At 45.8% G+C, this 23,242-nt stretch overlaps 1 protein-coding gene across 4 annotated transcripts in view; it reads left to right on the top strand.

Moving 5' to 3' along the window:
- Window positions 1-23,242, top strand: part of MAP3K13 (mitogen-activated protein kinase kinase kinase 13) — a 536,979-nt gene that overhangs the window by 305,767 nt on the left and 207,970 nt on the right. For all 4 annotated transcript variants that reach the window (XM_078680462.1, XM_078680465.1, XM_078680461.1 and 1 more), the window contains one exon: window positions 21,736-22,310. In XM_078680462.1, the coding sequence (XP_078536588.1) occupies window positions 21,809-22,310 (502 nt within the window). In that variant the 5' untranslated portion in view covers window positions 21,736-21,808. The remainder of the gene's footprint in view (window positions 1-21,735; window positions 22,311-23,242) is intronic.

The following is a 23,242-nucleotide window of genomic DNA, read 5'->3' as shown; positions in this document are numbered from 1 at the left end:
CTGAAGCCACTAAATGTTTTCAAAGAAAACAACTAGAAACGTTTCATGGAAAGGTGAGCCTAAGGTGCTCATGCCTTTCCAAGACCTTTAGCACAATTCTAAGTCTGGTAAACTGTTGTGTGCTGAATAATAAGCAAATGCGCTAACATGGAATTGCACTTATACAATGTTAGAACTGGGGGTCTCTAGTTGGGAGAGGTAGGTACCATAGACCAAATACGGACCCTTGCTTCTAGTAAGGGTCAGGGAGATACACACTTTCAACAACCCCTGCTCACCCCCTTGGTAGCTTGGCATGAGCAGACAGGCTTATCCCAAAGGCAATGTGTAAATTATTTGTACCAACACTCACAGTAACACAGTGAAAACATCACAAATGGACACCACACCAGTTTAGAAAAATAAAATATCTTTATCTAATCTAAACAAGACCAAAACGACAAAAATCCAACACATAGAAATTCAGTACAATGTCTTTAAAAAGGTTGTTGCAAAAATAAACTTATAGATGATAAATACGACACTTTAGTCCCTGGGATGCGTAACGCAAACAAACAAAAGGGGTGCAGAGAAGGCGATGCGTTGATTCTTTCTGCGCTCTGGTTCTGATGCGACAAGATGAAGCCTCGATGCATATCGACGATCCGGTGCGGTGCGACAAAATGGCATCTGTTGCGATGCGACAACGTGGAGGTGATATGTGCACGCCCAACGGCCGTGCAGCGAACTCGTGGTTTTCTGAGCCATGACAGGCCCTGCGATTCACTTCTCTGGTGATGCGACGACACCCTCTGTGGCAGCGGCACGCTTCTCCGGTGATGCGACAGCGGCGACATGCTCCCTTGGTGATGCCACAGCTGCTGCTGCAGCGGCGTCACGCTTCTTTCTCGTTGTGTTGCACTTCCAGCTCCCAACAGCAAAAATACCTCACAAACAGTTACAGGCCTTCCTGGCAGACTGGAACTCCCAGCAAGGAATTTCAGGGAAGCTGGGGGTGAAGTCTTTTTGTGCCTGGGACTTCAGAAACTGGAGGCCAGCTCTTCTCAGGCCCTTGGAGACTTCTCTTCAGTTGGACACAGCACTTAGCAAAGTCCTTCTTCAAGCAGGGGGGACACAGCACACAGTAAAGTCCCTTGGTCCTCTCCTCAGTAGAAACAGCAAACTGCAGGCCAGCCCTAGACACACGTGGGCCGTACTTCTCCTCCCTCACTGTCAGAGAAGTCCTCCTCCTCAGAATCGTCTGTTAGTGTTGCTTCCCAAATTCTGACCTCATTGGAATACAGGCATGCCTCAAGATCCCTCCTTGTGGACCCCCTCTCCACAGGCAGCCCCCTCTTTTTGCAAAACGCTTTTATATCCTACATTGTGTAGATATACAGGTGGAAAAAGGTGACTTCCATTTTGCCTAGACTTCCCAGGTGCAACACTAGCCAGAGTCTCAGTATCAATAAATACTTCCAGGAGGACACCAGGAAACAAAACAAACAGTATGTGGTTGCGTAGTGGTCCGCAATAATCTAGTGATGTACACCAATCACTGTGGGTCAAGTACAAATACAAGTTCAAATCCCACCGCTGTCACCAATATTAGAAATGCGGGTCTCTAGTTGGCAGAGGTAGGTACCTTTGACCAAATAGGGACCCTTGCTTCCAGTCAGAGTAAGGGGGAAACACTGTAGATAACCCCTGCTCACCCCCTTGGCAGCTTGGCACAAGCAGACAGGCTTATCCCCAAGGCAATGTGTAAAGTATTTGCACCAACACCCACAGTAACACAGTAAAACACCACAAATCGGCACAACACAGGTTGTTATCAAAATATAGATATCTTTATCTAATTCAGGCACGACCAAAACAATATAAATCCAACATACATAATTAATCTATCAAGATGGTACGACCATCACTTGTAAGTTCTTGCTTCTTTAGGTGATTATTGATAAAAACGCTTAAAAGTACAGTTCAACACCATTCACGGTGCTTGTTACGGATTCTTCGGCACGTGTACACTGACTCGCAGTCAGTGATTGCCAAAGTATGCCCCCAGTACTCTTAGGTTGGAAAAGAAGCGCAAACTCTGACCTGGGAACTTCTGCTCCTCTGTGGCAAGTACGGGCCGCTGGGTTTGCTTAAGCGGAGGCTTGCTCTTCGAATGGGAAAGAGGCCGAGAGCAGTGTCTTACAAGACGCACTCCACCCCAGGCGTTGACACACGCACGCTCACTGGACTTTGGTCCGAGCGTTACCTGGGGTGGTGCAGCTTATCTCTCATCTCCTGGTGGCTGGGCGTCCCGCTAAGCGGCTTTTCGTGGACGGCAGCTGTTCCTCGCAGAGGGAGGCGGGTTGCCAGACGACGCCTCGCAGCGATTGTCTCCCGGCACAGCTCATTGACTCTGGGCAGATGAACTCGGGCCCGCGGCGGTGAAGGCTTCCCAGGTCTTTCCCTTGCAATTAAGAGCTCGAGCCGGCGGCGGTGATTACTCGCAGCTCCTTTATCACAGATGGCCCGAGCCGGTGGCGGTGACGATCGCAGCACTTCGCTGGTCATGCTGCTGATCGTAGAAGGGCGTAAGACTGTTTCTAGACACACAGTCACAGTACAGGTCTCACGAAGGTCTGAAGTTGCAGAAAGCACACGCACACAGCATTGATAGTGAGATGGGAAAGGAAATTTTGATGTTCCTGAGTTTCCACAACAGGAGGCCAGCTCTTTTCAGGCCCTTGAAGACTTGTTCCTTCAGGACAAAGCACACAGCAAAGTCCCTTGTCCTCTCCTCGGTTGAATCAGCAAACTGCAGGCCAGCCCCAGAGCACACAGCAAGTGCAGTACTTCTCCTCAGTCTCTTCAGCTGTTCTTCTTTGGCAGAGGTTCCTCTTGATCACGAAGTAGTCTTGGAAACTTTTATATTCATGTGTTTCCACAACAGGAGGTCAGCTCTTCTCAGGCCCTTGGAGACTTTCTTTTCAGGACACAGCACACAGCAAAGTCCTTCTCCTTCCCTTGGCAGAAATAGCTGCAGGCCAACCCTAGACACACTTGGGCAGTACTTCTCCTTCAGCTTTTCTCCTCAGGAAAGGTTCCTCCTTGATTCCAAAGTAGTCTAACTCTCAGGGGTTTCAGCTCTCATATTTATACCCCAAAAGTCTTTGTTCTCTATGTGTTAGGAGTCCTGGACCCAGTCCAAAAAAGTTCTGGGGCACTCTGCCTGTGCACATCTTCTTCCTTTGTGAGTGTGGGCCAGGGCCATCAGACACACCACCCCTCCAAATGCAAATAGGTCTATTCAGCCTAGCGCTGACTCACCCAGACTCCTGGAGCCACCCCAGCCCCTGTCACTCTCAAACCAGACAGTCAACCCACAAACAGGCAGAGGCATACAGAAAGGTTGAACAAGAAAATAGCCACTTTCTAAAAGTGCTATTTTCAAACACAGTATTTAAAAACCATCTTTACTAAAAGATGTGTTATTAAATTCGAAGTTCAGCGATACCAGTTCCCAATGTTCTATCTTGCTCCTATGGGAAGATATGCAAGTAAACAGGTTACACAGCATTCACCATTCTGTCCTATGGGCAAGATAGCCTTTTTATTCAATAGTGAAAAAATCAAATTGGCAGTATTTCACTATCAGGACATGTTACACACACTAGTCAATGTCCTACCTTTCACATACAGTGCACTTTGCCCAGAGGGGTACCTTGGGCCTACCATAGGGGTGTCCTATGTGTAAGAAAAGGTAAGGGTAAGGCCTGGCAAGTGGGCACACTGGCCAGGTCAACAGGGCAGTTAACAAGCTACTCACAGGCACTGCAGTGGCAGGCCTAAGACCTCTTTTCAGGGCTTCTTATGTGGGTGGCACCATCAGTGCTGCAAGCCCACTAGTGAGAAAAAAGAAGGCTCGGGTCCTAAACCTTCTGGACTGGACCACTGTATATACAAGAAAAAAGAGAATGTGTCCAGAAGGACTAGTTGACACACTGTAGAGAGAATCCACCAGACCATCAATTCTAGGGTTCTTATTGCTTTATTTTGCTTATTTCAAATTATTTAGATCAGCAAAGCAATTCAATACTTTTAATGTTTTAAAAAAAGAGAACTTCCATTCATAAAACACCACATTTACGCAAAACACATTTGTACACAATGTTATAGTACAACAGAAAACAAATGATACGTAAACAAAAAATGACAAGTGAAACTCAAACATTCATAAAGAATTGACATTTGACATTGAAAATACAACACCAGTCCTAATTTTTACATACAGCACCAAGCGGACATTATATACTTCACAACTCCTTATTAGTTGTCCTGCCTATGCCAAGAGACCAGGGGAAATGTTTTCAAAACAATGTTGCCTTCACACGAGGAGAGAATTATTTATTACTATATTCCTCTAGCTACAATTTGTATACCATCCCCCGAACTCAAAAGAGCCGCTAGTAGCATTTGAATTACCAGCCCTGGCATACTTAGTGCACTTTACAAAAGACCTACTGGTAAAATAAATATGCCAATCATGGATAACCAATCACAACAACAATTTACACAGAGAGCATATGCACTTTAGCACTGATCAGCAGCGGTAAAATACCCAGAGTCCTATAGCCAACAACCACAGGTCAGGAAAAACAAAGAAGGAAGAAGCAACAAGTTTGGGGATAACCCTGCAAAAAGGGCCATTTCCAACACAAGGATTGTAGTATCTTATTTTATCACCAATGCTAATGCATTTTGTGTGTTTATGCTAAGATTTTTTGCTCACATGCAGGGTCTTTGTGAATGAAAAAGTAAATTGCGCCAAAAATCAAACGGGGAGAAGAAAACTGACTTGGAGGCGTGTGCGTTATGCTGAAAATAAAACAGACTATTGGGAGAAAATCAAGAAATAAAAGACACTGGAGTCGACTATGGAGGAGCAAGAAACTAAGGGAAAATCAGTGATGGTGGTGGGTAGGTGGGATCTGTAGCTACGGCAAGCTGCAATGGGAAGGAGGTTGAAGGGAGGACAGGGCAAACAGCAACAAATACAGATGGGTTGATAAAGTTGGATATAGAGCCTACAAAACTATGCAAAATAAAAAACGAGTCTTGGCGTCGGCTCAACATTCTGGGCAAAACATGTAATCTCCCCGTGCGTTCACGTAGGCTCTTAAATACCTGCGGGTCGGGATCGTGCTGTTTAATGATGTGGGTTTGAGTTTCGGCATCAGCTCAATATTCTGGGCAAATTATGTAGTCTCCCTGTGTGCTATTGTAAAGCGCCTAAATACCTTCGGGTCTAGATCACAATGTATAATGAATGACTGGGACGAAATGTTGACAGACAGCGCACAGCAGTGCAAGCACTGTGCAGGGGAAACCTAAAAAAAGTTAGACAAAAGCGGATGAAAAGGAGTACTTAGGTCTTGCGCCACTGATAAGAAAAACTCATGATGAATAACAGGAAATAGTATCCTACAAACAATAGAAACAGAGGAAAAGTAAGTAGCAAGCACATGAACAAATGAAGAGTAAGGACGGGATGCAAGGCTCTTTTAAGATTTATATTAAATACAATAAATTTAAGGCACACAGCACAAGGACTGTGCAGGCGGAACCTAAAAAGGCTTTTGAGCATTTATTTACTGTGCTGAAAGTGCAGTTAAGACTAAGGCTCCTTTCGCTTGCACGTGCACATTATTTTCATGATTCCATGATACTATCCCAGTGAATGTCTGTTGTATCCAGGGCTCTAAGAGTCCGATTTATAGTTTAGGGGTAGGGTACTCCTTCACACGGTGACAGCCTCACACTGTCCTGACTAGATCTGTGTTCATCCACCTCGTCAAGTAGGGAATGGTATCTATTTTCCGGTTCTTCCACCCTAATGTGTAGCTCGTTTCTCTCTTCTGGTTTCTGAACTATGGCCACTTCCAGTAGCTCCACTCTATTTTGAACTATTTGTAGCTTATGCACGGGGGCCAAGATAGATTTGGCAAAATCTTGCCTGAAGGAGGCCATTTCTTTCCTAAACTCCTCTGTCAAGTAACAAATGTCTTCATTTGTAGCGGGGGTTCCAAAGTCACCTTCAAAATTGGGCTGAGATTTAGTTCAGTCCGGTTATCCTGCATGGTCACTCAGACTGGATTGCTTAGATTGTGTTTCTTGGGAACACAAGAGGTTTTTGATATTAGGCACTTTCAGTGTCTTGACTGTAGATGCGGTGTTTCTGAGAGTTGGTGGCTTGCGTCAAAGAGATATTAAAAAATGTTTACTCTGTTGGTTCAATGCCAGGAAGCACCAACCACCTGTTAACTTATTTTTCAGAACAATAAATGCTTCTCTAGTTGTACATTCAAAGCTACTCTGGTCCCTCTTTCTTCCACATTTGTGAGATCAGGGCACACGCTGGGTTGACGCCACATTGGAAATGCATTGGGTAATCAGTTCTGCCTTCAGCTAAATGTGAGATTTCCACATGAGGTTTTATTTCTCAGGCCCGTTTGCCTCCACTTTGCGGTCAAGAGCTATGGGAGATGACATCCTAATCTCTTGTGGGATCCCGTCAGATGATGGACGGAATGCAGAGCAAATCAAACGTTCACCCCAGTCAAGAGATCTGGGTTAAAGCCATCGTTCTTTTGCTCACCATGCTACCCCAGTTTAGACCCAGCCATATGCAAATCAGTCTTGACCTGGCATGGAGAGCTAAAAAACTAATGGTTTAGGCCCAGATCTCTGTATTGGTGTGAATGTTTGATATTGTTCTGTATCCTGTATATCAATTGTTCTTTTTGCATTTGTCACCCCAAGTGGAATGGGTATGCCCAGACAGGGGTCCCATGCTCTCCTTGCCACTGGAGTCAAGCTAGCCTGGCTAATGAGGGGGGAAACCCTGAAACCGGTGCTAGGATGCTTGTTTCCAGTCCAGGGAGGACATAGTCTGGCAGTTCAGGCTGGACTGTTCCCATTGGGAGCAGGGTCAAGACTGATTTGCATATGGCTGGGTCTAAACTGGAATGGCATGGAGAGCAAAAAACGATGGATTTAGGCCCAGAACTCTGTACAGGGTGAATGTTTGACATTGTTCAACATTCTGTCCATCAATTGTTCTTTTGGCATCTCATTTGCGGCTGGCTTGCTGTTCACTGCAGTGTGCTTGTAGCGGATGCAGGTCAGATTTTCGCCAACTTGGCTGCTTCGGGCCAGACTCTGATCTCAAGGCTCACCCAGCCAGCCTCCAATTCATGTAATAGGTGTGAGAGGAGAGCTCACCTGTTTGACGGTGGACCTCTTCCTCCTCCTCGTGCGCACGATGGCCGCTTCATCTCTTTCAGCAAGGCAAAAACCGCCTCCAGTACAGTGCTATGGTCTCACTGTCTCCTTCAACTTGACTTTGGCCCCAACCTCACTGACTTCTCTCCTAGAGTGAATCAGCATACCATGCACCTTCTTATCAGCTTGCAGTGGCGACCATCTTGAAAGTCAACTGACAGGGCGTGCTTCACCAAAGGAGTATAAGGCATTTTCTTCTGCTCACCCATCTCATCATCTCATTTCGGGGATCTCCGTTGTTTCACTTCAGTTGTACTCGACTTATTGGAAGCCGCAACTCACTTGAACACAATTCTACACAGGGAAGACCGCCTTCTGACAGGAACTCGACAAGGAAACGTGGAAATGGGTCCTCGTCATAGCCACGCCCTTTGAATATCAATTTTTTTCAACATATGAATACAAATGAGCTATTCCATGTTTTTCTGCATTGTTTAAGCGTGCGTTTGTTGTCATTCATTCATTACTTTGCAAGGCAAGCATCAAGACAATGCAAACATTTTATTTCAAATTCTTTTTATTAGACTTTTCTTAGAGAGTGAAACAGAAGCATGACATATGCAACATTAGTCAAGTATACAAGAAAAAAAAGATGGCAGCCCAGAGTTACAGATCTCACATGTCAGTTACATCTTCTTCACAAGGTCTGTGGCAAATAAGCTTTTCCCTTTTCTTTTTTTAAAATAGCATAATCATTAGTTGCGGTCAGTTTATCTCTTGTGGATGACTGTCAACCCTCATAGGAGAGTAACCTGAAAAGGAAACTTGTACCTATTTGAGAAAAATAGAAAAAAAATTAAAAAGAAAAAAATAAACGAATAAATGAACAGAACTATGTCATGGTGCAAATCATAATACCTTGGGCATGAGGATGCGGAGGCCGTGACCCTCATTTGGGTACCTTTGCACTGCCTATTGCCTCTGTAGCTGTGGAGTGATTAGATATGGAACAAGTTGAGAGCCTAAGGTGTGGGGCGCAGGCCGTCAGTGGGAGTCCCTCCGAAAGGTAACTCACCAATGGAGACCAAATATAATCTAAGCCTTTCCTGGTGTCATCAACAATGTCAGCCAAGTGCTCAAACGCCAGCACCCTCCACAGCCTCGCATGCCACTGGGTGAGAGATGGTGCCTCTTGTGTTTTCCATGCAGCCGCCACTTCTATTTTTGCTTCCTCAGACCAATGCCAACATTTTTAGTAGTTTTTGCGCCTACGAGCTTTTGAACAATCAAAGGTGTCATTTCATTGCTCGCAACGTACTGCATGCGAACCTGAGAAAGTAAGCAGGTAATTTGTTGGCAAATGTATTGAATGGCTCGCACTGTTCTGGAAATCGCCTGAATTGAGATGTATGTATTTCAGCGGTAAGAGTGCACACGCAGTTGTTTTCATCGTTTGCTTTGTTTATCCCTATCCTTTTCTGTAGTTTGCAGAGTTCAGGTTAGTGTTTCTGGTTTCTCTGCCAAACAAGGACTCTATTGTTGGTCAGGTGGCATGTAAGTGCTTCAGGATGTTCAACCATCAAGTGATGCCGTCCGGGGCGATCGATAAGGATAACATTCTGCTTCTAACTACTAAGCACCTAAAGTCACTAGACATCTCCCTCCTCGAAATATTATTAATCCTCGTGCTCTTCCAAAATCCCCACTCCAGTGCAGAGGGCCAGATAATAAATGTCGATTGTGTGCACTGCCTCTTTAAGATCCTTTATAACCAGTAAAAGGAGTTTTGCGGTGGTGTAGGTAGTAGAGAATTAGCACAGAGGTGTCAGCTGTCTCACAGTACCAAAGAAGAAAAAGTGCCCAAGAGCATTGCAGTGAAATAACATAAAATATTCCATTGAACAGTGGTCTGTTCAACAAAGACAAATGTCAGCGTTTGGGCAACAGAAACATATACAGCTAATCACGATTAAATAACAATTAGTAACAAAAAGCTAATAGCGACCCTCGACCCTTCAGGCTGGTCGCTCCCCACACCGCACAGCACCACCTGCCGCTGCTTCTGAATGAAGTCGAGGCCCCCCTCCACCTGCAGGCTACCACCTGCTCCTCATCCCTGGTGGCCAGTGGTAGGCCATAGGTTGCCCAATGTTATTGCATTACTTGTTGCCTTTGTTATTTTTTTCCTCTTTGTTTCATTCCTCCCTTTACCCTCTTGTGCCCTGTGCCCCTCTCTCCTTTCTCGCTGTTCCTCCCGTGGCTTTCCTGCTGCTGCGTCCCCTGCGGTCCCACCCCCCCCTCACCCACTTCACTCTTGCCTTAGCGTAACTGTATAGCCTTTGTTGCCTCTGTTAGTTTGTCTTGGCCATCCTGTGCACTGTGCCCTTTTTTGCCTTCTGTGCCCCTCGCCGTACCTCCTGTGGTTTTCTTGCCACTGCGTCCCCTGCGGCCCCGCCCCCCGCTCGCTTCACTCTTGCCTTAGCGTAATTGTATTGCTTGTTGCCACTGTTATTTGTCTTGTGCCATCCTGTGCCCTTTTTTTTACCTTCTGTACCCCTCCCTGTTCCTCACACCCGTTTCCCGCCGCTGCGTCCTCTTCATTTCGTCTGCTCCCACCTCCCAGCTGCTCCTCCCTCCCACCTCCCCTTCTTATGGCGGCCGCGCGCAGCGGGCGCACCTAAGGCAAGCCCATCTGCGCCTGTCCACGCCTAGACCGCACCCAGCGCCAGAACCCCTGGCCCCCGCGAACATCACGACGCCTGTCCCCGCTACGACTCCAGCACCCTCCACGCACTCCACGCCGGACGATCACGCACCTGCTGACTGGCCGCCGGAAGCGCACCCGAGGACCCTTCTCCTGCTGGAACTGCAGCTTCACCATGTTCTGGCCCACCAACCCACCGACCAGGAAAGAACCCAACTACCTCAGATGCATCCTTCTTAACACCCGATCTGCCTGCAAACACGGGACCTACCTCCCCAGACGTCGCCTTCCTGACGGAGACCTGGCTGAACCTCTCCTCGGCACCTGACATCGCCACAGCCATCCCGGAAGGCTACAAGAACACCCGCAGGGACCGCACCAACGGAGTAAAAGGTGGAATCGCCATCGTCCACAGGAACACTCTTAGAGTCCTGGCCAACACCAACGACACCCTCAGCACTGCCGAACACCTGCACTTCCAGATCCACACCGACCCCAACCCACCCTCAGAGGAATCCTCGTCTCCGGACCCTGACCTCAGTTCAGCGACTCCTATGCCGACTTCGTCAGCACACACGCCCTCACCTCCACAGACTACATCCTCCTCGGGGACCTAAACTTCCACCTCGAGAACAACAACGACACCAACTCCACCACCCTGATCGACAACCTCTCCAACCTTAGACTCAGTCAACTTGTCACAGCACCTACCCACTCCGCCGGCCTTCGCAAGACCTCTGCGACTTGCTTGCCACCTTCTTCCATCACAAGGTCACAGACATCCATGACCGCTTCAACACCACGGCCGCCCCGACAATCACGGAGAGCTCCGCCCCCACGACCACCATCCGCACCGACCGCCTGCTCTCCTGGACTAACATAAACAACGGCGACACCATCAAAATCATGAACACCATCCACTCTGGATCTCCGTCAGACTCATGCCCACACCACATCTTCAACAAAGCCAGCACCGCCATCGCACCCCATCTCCAGAAAGCCATCAACATCTCCTTCGAGACAGCAACCTTCCTGGAGAGCTGGAAGCACGCCGAGGTCAACGCCTTACTCAAGAAACCCAAGGCGGGCTCCAAGGACCTTAAGAACTTCCGGCCCATCTCCCTGCTCCCGGTCCCGGCGAAGGTCATTGAGAAGACCGTCAACAAACAACTCACCCGCTACCTTGAGGAGAACATCATCCTGGACCCGTCCCAGTCCGGGTTCCGCAGCAACCACCGCGCCGAAACTGCCCTCATTGCCACCACCGATGACATCAGGGCCCTGCTAGACAATGGAGAAACCACGGCCCTCATCCTCCTGGATCTGTCAGCTGCCTTCAACACGGTCTGCCACCGCACACTAGGCACATGCACCTCTGGAAGGGCTGAGACACAGTTGTTCACTTGCATCATCTTCCACCAGTCAGAGGCTTAGTCGATAAGGCTAAGTAGGGGATGATGGAACATCTTCTCTGTTACACCATGGGCAATGGGGTCTCCTCTTTGGGAGCTCACCTAAAGATTGACCAGAAGGCACATTAGATGCAGTTTGAGGAGTGCCCATGTATTAGGTGGTCCTAGAACCAACACGATTCTGTTTGTAAATAAAGACCGATTCTGTTTGTAAATAAAGACCTTTGCTGTTTTCTCCATCTACACTAACTTTTGTGGCATAGATTTCTGAAGTACAAATACATATAGCTGTTTCCTGAATCTAGTGGCATGTTTCACCTAATTTTACCTGCCACGTTTGATGACAGCTCCATGAGAAATCGAAAAAACTCTAGAGACTGAAGCATTCTGCCTTACAAGGATTCCTTAAAAATAGCAGAGTGGCATGTGGTGTGTATATTATTGCCAGCTCCATGTCCTTGGATGCTTCCTGGCTGATGTAAAAGAAAGGCTGCGCAGTTCTTCCTCATTGCGCAATAACCCTTGATCTGCGCATAAGTACTGCTTGACAGTAGTGGAGCATGCCACACTGGGGTCAAGTTGACTACTGTCTAATGTACGTGTTCTCTTGTGTCGAGTATAACTTGTCTTCTATGAAAGTTCCCCCAAGGTAGTCCTGCCGATAACATGGTGGCCCAACAGCGGCAGAACCCAATTGGGCAGATGACCCTGAAAAGTTAACCACTGTTTGTGGATATGTCATTTTCTATGGATATGCTAATGATTCTCCCATGATGTGGTTCTGAAAATGGCTTTGTAAGTTTGTTAACATATATGCATTTGTAAACTTGCCCAACTGTGCCCGCACAGTTTATAAATTAAATAAATGTTCACTTAGTAAATTGGCCCCATGGTCCCTCCTGATTGGCGGACTACACTTGTATGCTCATTAATAGTTACTCACAAAACTTCCAGATTTGTTTTATGAAACAGTTTTTTTATACAGATAGAAAACTCTTTTTAAAGTAACTTTTCCTTTCTCAGATGATTTTTTGCTATTAGTCAACTAAGGAATGAAATGAGAGTTAATTATCAACGTATCACTAATCCCATTGATATTTTCTATCATTTAAGCTACAAAGCCATTATTTACCTGTTTTCAATGTACAGACTGGCGTCACGGAACCTGTGAGCATTGACCGCCTAGGGAATTCATTACGATGGCGGAGGGCCCGCCACCGCCAGCAGGTCGGTGGTGGGCCCTCTGCCATCATACTGTTGTTTCCCCCCGCCATATTATGATGCTGGGTGGAATCGTGTCGGTCGTAAAGACCGCCAGCCACCGTGCCGACAGGCGGTCCTTTTCCGCCTGCCTGTCAGAACAAAAACATTGGCTAACATTGTGGAAGTGCATTTCGTGCACCGCCGTAGGAATTATGATGTCCCTTTCCTCCTTTCGTTTTGCAGCAGACATCCTGCCGCAAAACTAATAGGGGAAATGGCGTTGGAGGCCCATAGTGGGCCCCCCTCAATCTCAGGTGCAGGGACATGTATTCTGCGGGGCATCTAAAATGCCCTCCATACATATCCCTGCCCCATGTGGCATACACTGCAGGGTGCCTGCCATGTAGTGCAGGGATGTGTCAGCACCCTCTATTTTGCATTGTGGCGGGGGCTGCGGACCGCACTCTGCCACAATGCAAAATATAGGTGGTGGTCGCATTGTGATTAGGATCGTGGGGAGGCCGCCTCATAGGTAGCCGGTCCCGAATCCTTATCCCTTCCGCCATCGTAATGATGCCCCTATTCTCTGATGCTGTTCAAGAACTTCCGGCCCATCTCCGTACTCCCGTTCCCGGCGAAGGTCTTCGAGAAAATCGTCAACATGCAACTGGCCCGCCACCTGCGAGACAGCCCTCATCGCCGCCACAGACGACATCAGGCGCCAACTAGACAACAGCGAAACATCAGCCTTCATCCTCCTGGATCTGTCAGCCACCTTCGACACTATCTGCCATCGCACTCTAAAGACACGCCTCCTAGAAGCCGGAATCCAAGAGAAGGCCCTTGACTGGACCTCGTCCTTCCTCTCCGGCAGAACCCAGGGCGTCCGCCTCCCGCCCTTCCGATCCGAGGCCACCGACATCATCTGCGGCTTCCACCAGGGCTCATCTCTCAGCCCAACGCTGTTCAACGTCTACATGGCCCCCCTCGCACAAGTGGCCCGCGTACACGACCTCAATATCATCTCCTACGCTGACGACACCCAGCTCATCCTCTCCCTCACCAAGGACCCGCACACCGCCAAAACTAACCTCCACGAGGGAATGAAGGCCGTCGCCGACTGGATGAGGAGCAGCCGTCTGAAGCTGAACTCGGACAAGACGGAGGTACTCATCCTCAGGCCCACCCCCTCAGCCTGGGACGATTCCTGGTGGCCAACCACACTGGGAACAGCACCGACACCCACCGACCATGCATGCAACCTAGGATTCATCCTCGACTCCTCCCTCTCCATATCTAAACAGGTCAACGCCGTCTCCTCCTCCTTGTACAACACCCTCCGCATGCTCCGCAGGATCTACAAGTGGATCCCAACCGAAACAAGAAGAACAGTGACACAGGTCCTCGTCAGCAGCAGACTGGACTACGGCAACGCACTCTACGCAGGAATCCCAGCTAAACATCTACGACGACTACAACGCATCCAAAACACCTCCGCCCGACTGATTGTCAACGTCCCCCGCCGCAGCCACATCACACCCCACCTGAGAGACCTACACTGGCTCCCCGTCGACAAGAGGATCACCTTCAAGCTCCTCACCCACGCACACAAAGCACTCCACGACGCCAGACCAGCCTACCTGAACAGCAGACTCAGCTTCTACACCCCCACCCGCCTGCTCTGCTCCGCCAACCTCGCCCTCGCCCCAGTTACCCGCATCCAGCATACAACCTCCGGTGGCAGATCCTTCTCCTACCTCGCCAAGACCTGGAACACCCTCCCTACCCACCTATGGCAGACCCAAGACCTACTCACCTTCAGAAGACTCCTCAAGACCTGGCTCTTCGAGCAGTAGCGGCACCCTCTCCCCTCAGCGCCTTGAGACCCTCACGGGTAAGTAGCGCGCTTTACAAGTACTCTGATTGATTGATTGATTGTTTGATTTATTTTTAGAATGATGCTTTAGCTTTTTAAGCTATTTGTGGTTTGGGTCCTCTAAGTTTTAGAAACCTCACTTTTTTGCTGAAACTAGGATTTAAATCCTACAGCAGTGCTATTTCCATTTCAAATTAAGTTTCCGAAATGATTAGCCGATGGCCAACAATTCTTTAGCTGCTCTCAGGTTTAAGCACTCACTACTGTGGCCGTTATTACTAGCGTCCATGGTCCAGAGATGACTGAAATCTCCATATGAAACACTCGGAGGAAATATGCAGGATCATCACAGAAACGCGCATTCCTGCATGTTATTCCCCATAATGTGTTATCCCTGTCATTTCCCTGCTCCCGGCAGATTACCAGGGTAACAATGATTTTGAGGTGCAACAGCCTTTTAGGGGGGCCCAAAATAGTGGGCTATTCCGGGTAATTCAGAATGGGACCCGAAGGATTTCCACTGATATCTGTCAGTTGTTAAAGCTTGCCTTTTCACCCTTTGCCTGTTCCACCATTTTATTTTCACCCTTTGCATTTCAGAAAAAAATATGCTTGCTCAAGAGTGCTATTCAGATGCACTTGTCATTTTTTAAATATTGTGGTCATTTTTAATCGTAGATTTTAATACTTGGAACTTGTTTTGATAGTTATTAGGTCGTCCTAGAGTAATGCTTAGAACGGTAATATGTGGCTAAAATGGTGGTACTTCAGTAGAGGCCAGTGGCAGCTACTCTAATCTTGCAACATGGGATATCAACAGATACCAATAAACATTGCGTTGATACCTGTGTTTGTAAACTTGTCTTGTTCTTCATATAACTGCTATGTGATAGCGTGTGGAACCACGTGTAATGGGGAAAGGATCTGCACATAACATGAAACATACTTGTCCTTGTCACCAGATTTTTTTACTGTTTACATTTTTTCATTCAGAGTCGCAAAGCTGGATAGTAAATAATTGGCATGAAAAGACCTCTATTCACGTATAACAAAATAGTTTCGCTTCTCTCTGGTCTTGGGGCAGTCAGTGCAGGTTACTAAGCACTGTCCGTGTCAATGGCAGTTACCGCCATCAGACACCGGTGTCCCTTTCCCTCCAGGTGGATAACTGAGTTTCTTCCTCTTTACAGTTGAGTCTCCATGGCTAGCTAGGTCGAGCATTGACTGGTATTTTTAGGATGTATTGTAGGATGCAGTTTTCACACAGAATGCTTGCGGCCTAGTTCACAAAGAAATATTGGCATTCACACCCCTAGAAGAGCTCCTGTGAATAAGTGTAGATGGTCCATTTTGGGGATTTTACACACAATCCCAGTACTATTTCTTGAAAGGTGTGCCTGTCGCAGCTTTTCACGCGTACCTCTGGGAACTGAATGTGGCATCTGTAATCTGCACAGTGCAGAGTTGTGCCTGTTGTAGGACACTGCAGTGGGGACAGGCAGCCTACTGTGCAAATGCAAATTTTTTTCTCCATGGGAAAAACATTTTAACTAGTGGAAAACCCTTCCCGCCTTCAAAGTTTGGGGGTGTCAATTTCCCCTTCCCACTGTATAAGAAGAGTGATCTAGTCTTTTGCTGGAATGAATCCCTAGTGTTTTGACCAGTTTGTGAATGCTCACAAAATCACAAGGCAAAAAACACCTCTTTCTTCCCACTCGCCACCCCCTGCTTCCCGTTTACTACCTCATTATTTTATATAGCTGCGACGTACAATAATGCAGGGGCAAACCCATTTACGCCTGCCAGGTATTCTTTTGTGGTTTCCTATCAATCATCAGTGGAACGATTTTTAGCCATAACGTTTACTGGGCCTGTGGGCAATGGTTCTATACTTAAAACAACACCATTATCATCTATGGATAGAGTTATGTGCAGGATATTTAGTTCTAGGATTTCCTTACAAGCCTCTCGGTGGCTTCCATTCAATAGAACTACAAGTGTCAAACAGAATGTTACAGTGTATCAAATAATGCTGTGGTATAATATGCCTTGTTTTAGTTCTGCAAGGACCCGAAGTGCATTTGAGCCCATTCAGCTAAAAAAAACTAGAAATTCCACAAAAAATGTTTGAAAAACTTAACCCCACCACACAGATATGAACTGGGATTCCCATCCACTGAAAGTGATGGCTTTGGAGTTGCAATGAACTGTTACTAGCTCATATTAGTTTCCAGTAAATGAGGCAACCCTACACTGCTGGTCACTGACAAAGGGGTTAGATGGAAAGCCTGTTAATGCCCTAGCTCATATACCAAGTCAAGGTCACATACAGGGCCTAGTGATGGGTACTGTCCAGCACATACTGTACAAGCCTTTGTCTTGTGAATGATGATCAAAATACCCAGGTGGCAGAGGAACCCACAGAAGTAGGGCATCCACTGGACCCTGTGGTTCAAATAGCAACTGAGGAACTTGAATGTATCGTTGGGGTCAGTTGTGTTTTTAAGTCACAATAGCTACAGAACTGTATGGCCTAGAAAGATCAAAAACATTCCAGAATTGGCCTCAGATAACCGGACGTGGCCAGTGAACTTATGCTAAATGGGATAATCTCTCATGTCCCTCCTGGCCTGGAAAAGAGGTGATAAATATTCCCACAAAGTGAGGGAATAGTAATGAGCAGGTCAGAGTAATGCTGGTTCACCACCTTCAGAAATGTCTTATAAAGCAGATGCCATCTGTTTGGTCCTAGCCAACTGAGCACTTTTCATGAAGCCCTCCACAGGCGTCAGCCAGTTGATCTTTCTGCCTTATTCATCCGGTCATATTCTATCCAAGGGGTTGGTGGTACAGGTGCTTCAAGAGATGTACTTCTGATCCGAATACTCACTGTGCTATTGCAGCACGGCTTCTCCAGAAGTCCAGATGTATACAATCTAGTGACATGAGCCAAGACCAATCACTTTAGAAGGCCACGGCCCGAAATCATAACTCTTAACAAAGTGGAGAATATCTTCCAAAGGCTTACTTCCTGGGTTTCACAAAAGAGGAGAAAGGCAGGCACCTTCCGGTCAACAAGTTGCAGGTCCCCCAGGAGGCAGGGCAGACTGAATCCCAAAGTGGGGTGCAAAGGGCTTGCTGATGAACCCAGGTACAGAACATGGAGAGACGTCCCCGAAGCTGCAATATGTGAATTTTGCTTCAAACAAAATAGGCACCATCAATCGGAGTTAGCTACATCCAGACAGATCTGTACGCATAGATGACAAGCAACAGAGATAAGCTGCTTGTGGTCAGTGTTTTGCCTTCAGGCAGCACTTTATCCTGAATTATGTAAGTTTCGGAAATCAGTCAGGAGTGACACTACAATGAGGGTCTCTGAATTACAGCCCATGATGTTCTCCAAGGGCAGGGAAGTCTGGGCGGTCTTATATGCAGGTAGCCACTACCTTATGTGACATGTAACATTGCCTCACAGAGGGCACCATTTATTTCTCACTAGGTCTCCATGCACGCCACATGCGATGCCTAAGAGATGAGACCTACTCAGTGAGCAAGTGAAGGCCCTTGCCCATTGCTAGAACTCCATCCACCAACTGTCAGTCTTCATATAGCCTGTGAAGGAGTATTAGAACATTGGAATGTTGGGAGCTCCATTGAAAACAATGGAGTGCTCTGGGCTTATAATGGCTGGTATAAGCCTGGAGCTCCAACATTCCAATGTTTCTTTGTTCACAGCTCTGGCTGTGAACAAAGGCTTCAAGGAGCCTGAGGGGATTCCAATCCCCTCACGCTCCCATAAGGCTTTGTTCTTTTTTGTTAGAACATTCTGCCCTCTAGTGAAGAATGTTCTAATAGCCTTATAGCCCTTCGTAGTCGGGCTATACCGGCTATTAAAGTCCCTCTCCCTTGTTAAAGGCCCTCGCCTTCGGCTCGGGGCCTTTAACGCTGGAGAGGGCTTTTAATAGCCGGTATAGCCCTCTCCGGCGGGCTATAAGGCTATAGTACCTACCCTTTACTAAAGATTGTGGTGCCCTTTGGGTGTACTTCACCCTACAACAGCTTTATGCTCCACTAATGAGCACCACAAAACACATGGGATACCTCCAGTGGACACACTGTTGTCAAGTCTCTACGGAAATCACACCTGTCATCCAGAGGTTGATGGCAGGTCATGAATGGCAAAATTGCCTTCACAATGTATTGACTTTAATCCCTACACCTGCATATACTTTCATGACTGAAATATTGTTTTTGTAAGAAGCATACTTACATAATAGTTGCACTTAAGCCAATATGGATGCAGGCTTACCCCTGTAAAGTTTTATTAGAACATTGGAATGTTGGAAGCTCCATTGAAAACAATGGAGTGCTCTGGGCTTATAATGGCTGGTATAAGCCTGGAGCTCCAACATTCCAATGTTTCTTTGTTCACAGCTCTGGCTGTGAACAAAGGCTTCAGGGAACCTGAGGGGATTCCAATCCCCTCATGCTCCCAAAAGGCTTTGTTTTTTTGTTAGAACATTCTGTCCTCTAGTGACAGAATGTTCTAATAGCCTTATAGCCCTTCGTAGATGGGCTATACCGCTATTAAAGTCCCTCTCCCTTGTTAAAGGCCCTCGCCTTCAGCTCGGGGCCTTTAACGCTGGAGAGGGCCTTTAATAGCCGGTATAGCCCTCTACGGCGGGCTATAAGGCTATATTAAACTACTTCTGGCATCTAGTGCTGGCAGGTAGGATTCTACCTGTAAACAGAGAAGGTCAGCTATGCACTCATTTAATTAACTAATTGGAATTAGGAATACTACTGGTGTAATCTCATTTATTTGACAAGTATGATTAAATATTTATAGGAATATATATTTTGTGAATGTTAAGTGCTTCTTGGAAGGAGCATTTGACCCAATTTAATAGAGAACATTATTGAACAAGGGATATTAAGCATTTTAAAATTATGTTTGATTAAAACTAGATTATTTCTCAGTTAAAGACACCTGGAGTAATGGTTAAACCCAATTTTTCATGGGAGAAGAAGTGTGGTCATCACAAATGGCTCTACTATTTTGTTTAAAAAACAGTAGAGGGTAAAAGTGGTGGGTGTCATTGGGTTTTGGACCCAGTGGTCACACTAAAATGTGAGCTGATCTACATCTATGCTACTTATGAAGCGACCATCCACACTTAGCTTACTTTCAGGGTAGGAGAAAATGAATGATGAATTATTAATGCCCAATAACGCACAGTATGAAATTGACCACCAAAAACGATTTACACAGGCAATTGTGCTGGTGCTTTATTTAGCTTACTGTTAGTAGATTTCACCACTGTATTTTTGCCAGGAGAATTTAAGAGCACATTAAGAACAGAAAAAGACAAAGAGTCCTTGATTAGTATTAGCAAACCGTGTTTGTGTATTTTTACAATTCGGTTAATACCTCGGTTAACACAGAAATATACTCTAATGTAGATTGAAACTTTTCGAAATGAAGAATTCTCTAACTTTTAAATTGTCCCAACATATCTACAAGGAAAAAGCTAGATAAAAATAACTTGTTTATATCCAATGTCGCCTTCTGTGAATGGTTGTGGGAAGGGCTTTCAGCCTTGATTCATGTTTAATCAGAGTGCCCAGTGTCTATTCAGAAGTGTTGTGAACAAATACTTTTGATTTCTTCATAAATATGAAATTTTACAAAGAGAAAAGCCCTGTGGTACTGTGGTCTTTATTACGGGGAGATTTTATTGATAATTGTATAGGTGTAGCAGTAGTGTTCACCCCCGCTATCCTGAAAAAGTGGAAAAGTAAAGCAATAACAAAACAAAGCTTATTATTGTTTTGATTTTTCAACTTCTACGCGCTGCATCCTGGGGGCGGGCCTTTTTGGGGCAGTCGGAAGAGGGAGTGGTGGGCAGCACTGCTAGGATGTATGACATTACAACGCATGCTTTTACATCGCATGCCTTAACAACACGGTTTTTACATCGCAAACCTTTACAACGCATAGCGCTTTGGGGTGCTGGATAGTGAATAGTTTAATTTACTATTCCAACTCCAGTCCCCGTGGACACTAGGGAAGGTGTTGGACAGTTAATTAAACGTATTCCCTATCCTAGAGCGCCCCCCAGCGCAATGCGTTGTAATGGTTTGCGTTGTAAAAGTTGCGTCGTAAAGGCACTGCGTGGTAAAAGTTGCGTTGTAAAGGATGTTTCCCCACTGCTATCAGTGCGCATGTGTCCACATGAGCACTGAGCTGTGTCCAACCCAGCTGCGTTGCTGGGTTAGAGACAGCAAAGCACAGGCTCCCAGTCTACCTTTGAGCGCAAATTTACAGCACGCAGGCCAATCCTGACACTGCTTTCTAACTTGAAAACAGCATCAGGATTGGCCGCAGGGGAGGCTGAGATCCTCGGCTGCAGCGAGGAGAGGAAATGGAGTATAGCGTCGGACTGCAGGCGGAAGGTAAGTTCTTTTTCTTTTTAAACAATTGTTATCTGTTTTACCCCCACATTCCCTTAGTCGTCCCCAGCACCCGCTCCGCCACTACGCCTACACTGCAGCCACTACTGAGGTGTAGTCATATATTTTGAAGTGTGTGATAGTAAGAATTGGGATTAATTATGATTTAGATACCATTGAGTTTGGTAACAGAAAACATCTATTTTTCAGCACCAAGATACCTGTAGCGGTGAATGTGTACTTACAAATACATATGTCATGTCATGTTATGTTATTTCTAGTTTCTATTATCCTGAGAGGCAGGTATTGCTCTTAGTATTTTATTGCATTTCTTTAATCATCAGTTTAGATATTAAAATGGATTTTCCCATAGATGACAACTGCTATGTGCTTTTTGGTTCCCTACCACTGCCATTGCCAACCCTCAGGGGGTCGTGAAGCCTGCTGAAGGAACAGAAAGTAAACGGAGCTCGAGGACTACTGTTTATTTTATGTATAATCCAATCCTTTGTCTTTCTCCAGCTGGTTAGCAACAAATAGGATGCTGTTTGCATAGATAAAAGGTCAACATTGTGCTGTCAAAAGAGGTCAAATGGTGTGTGGTCTCCCATCCACTTCCACAGTCGTTTGTATGAATTGGCGTCCATGAAAACATGACTGAAAGATTTTGGTGTCTAAAAAATCAGTATCAAATATTTAAATTGTATTACAATTGTTTCATTAATAAACTACAGATGAATACTATTTGGTATTAAATCTAATTTGCTGATGAATGTGTTATGCCTCACACATTAAGATTTATGATCTTGGTTTTCTTTCTGTTCCAGATGTTGGTGGATTTTCCCACAAGGACATTTTGGAAGGAGATATAATTGAGTCCTGCCTCACTTTGACCACCTCATGCACACTCATGGTACTATGGCCGCTCCTCATGAGCCCCTACGCTGGTCTTCGTCTCCAAACTTAATCAGTGAAATTGTGAATGAAGACAAGCACTTTATTGAGTCCTGCGTGGAGCACGCACACACTGGTAATCATGCTTCACTTGAGATTCTTGAAGACATGCGGGAGAACACTTTATTTCAGGGAGACTATGTTGAAAGCACAAATGGTCCAATAATAGCTGGAGGGTTGACCAGTATTAGTGAAGACTCAAGGGACCAGTTTGAGAACACCGTTCTACAACTGAGGGAGCATGAAGAAGCTGAAACACCTGGACCACAGGGGAACAATACCACAAGGGATGGAGGGAACAATATTTCAACAGAAGACATTAAAATACATTTCACCCGCAGTGGGAGTGGAAACGGTGGATTCCTGGAAGGCCTTTTTGGATGCCTTAGGCCTGTGTGGAATATCATAGGGAAAGCATACTCAACGGACTACAAACTTCAGCAGCAAGGTGAGTCTTAGGTTGCACAACTTGAGTAATAGATCCTCTGATAGAATCACATTAGGTAAAACGAATCTGAATATGAACATTTTTGTATCGAAATGAACTGTTTTGACATTACATTGACTGATTGTTTAATTATTTTAATGTTAGGGTGATTGTAGACTCTGTCAATTGATATCTTTACATTTACTTTTTATTGTACCAAGACAAAATAGTAAATGTTTTCATCACTGTATCCAGGATCTTTTTTGGTGTAATCCAAGTGCTGATTCCTGTTTACACGGTTAAGGAATCAAGAACATTTAAAAGGTTGTGTTTCAATACTTATAAGAAAACTGTTCAGTTATTTCTCCAATCCTGCCTTTCTCCTTTTTTCTCTTTCTCATGGTGAAAAGTGAATCCTGGACCCCACCTGCAACCAACAGCTCAAATTTAGTACTGATCCTAAAATCACAAGGAAGCATTGCAAAAAGTGATACTTTCTTATTCTGCATGTCCCAAGGAATCTATCAGTGAGTGATGGGCATTCCTCCTACTGATTGGATGACTAGGAGACCTGACCTTAAACGCCTTTTTGACATTTCCCTTCAAACTATAATTATATTTTATTTTTGCCTCTCGAACGCAGGAACCCATCAGTTAACTTGCTTTGATTAGGATTATAGGGTTTAAAAGCATACATTTAATGGTACAGGGCATTCCAAAATTCCTCAGGTCTTTCACATTTCAGAAGTAAATAGCCATTCAGGCAGAGGTGAGTTTTGAATGGAGGAAGAGTTTAAATCTAGGGTGATAAAATAGTAGCGTTTGGATTTGGAATTCTGTTAATTTTCTCAGTGTTTTAGGACCAGGCTTGGAGAAATATGCCTGTATTAAATGCTTTACTGTTTGGATTGCATGCTTTACTAACGTTTGCAATTGGCGCAAGTGACCACTCA

This window comes from Lissotriton helveticus, chromosome 3_1, assembly GCF_964261635.1.
Source record: "Lissotriton helveticus chromosome 3_1, aLisHel1.1, whole genome shotgun sequence".
Taxonomy (NCBI): domain Eukaryota; kingdom Metazoa; phylum Chordata; class Amphibia; order Caudata; family Salamandridae; genus Lissotriton; species Lissotriton helveticus.
Note: the sequence above shows the minus strand (reverse complement) of the source record. Positions and strands in the feature narration are given on the sequence as shown.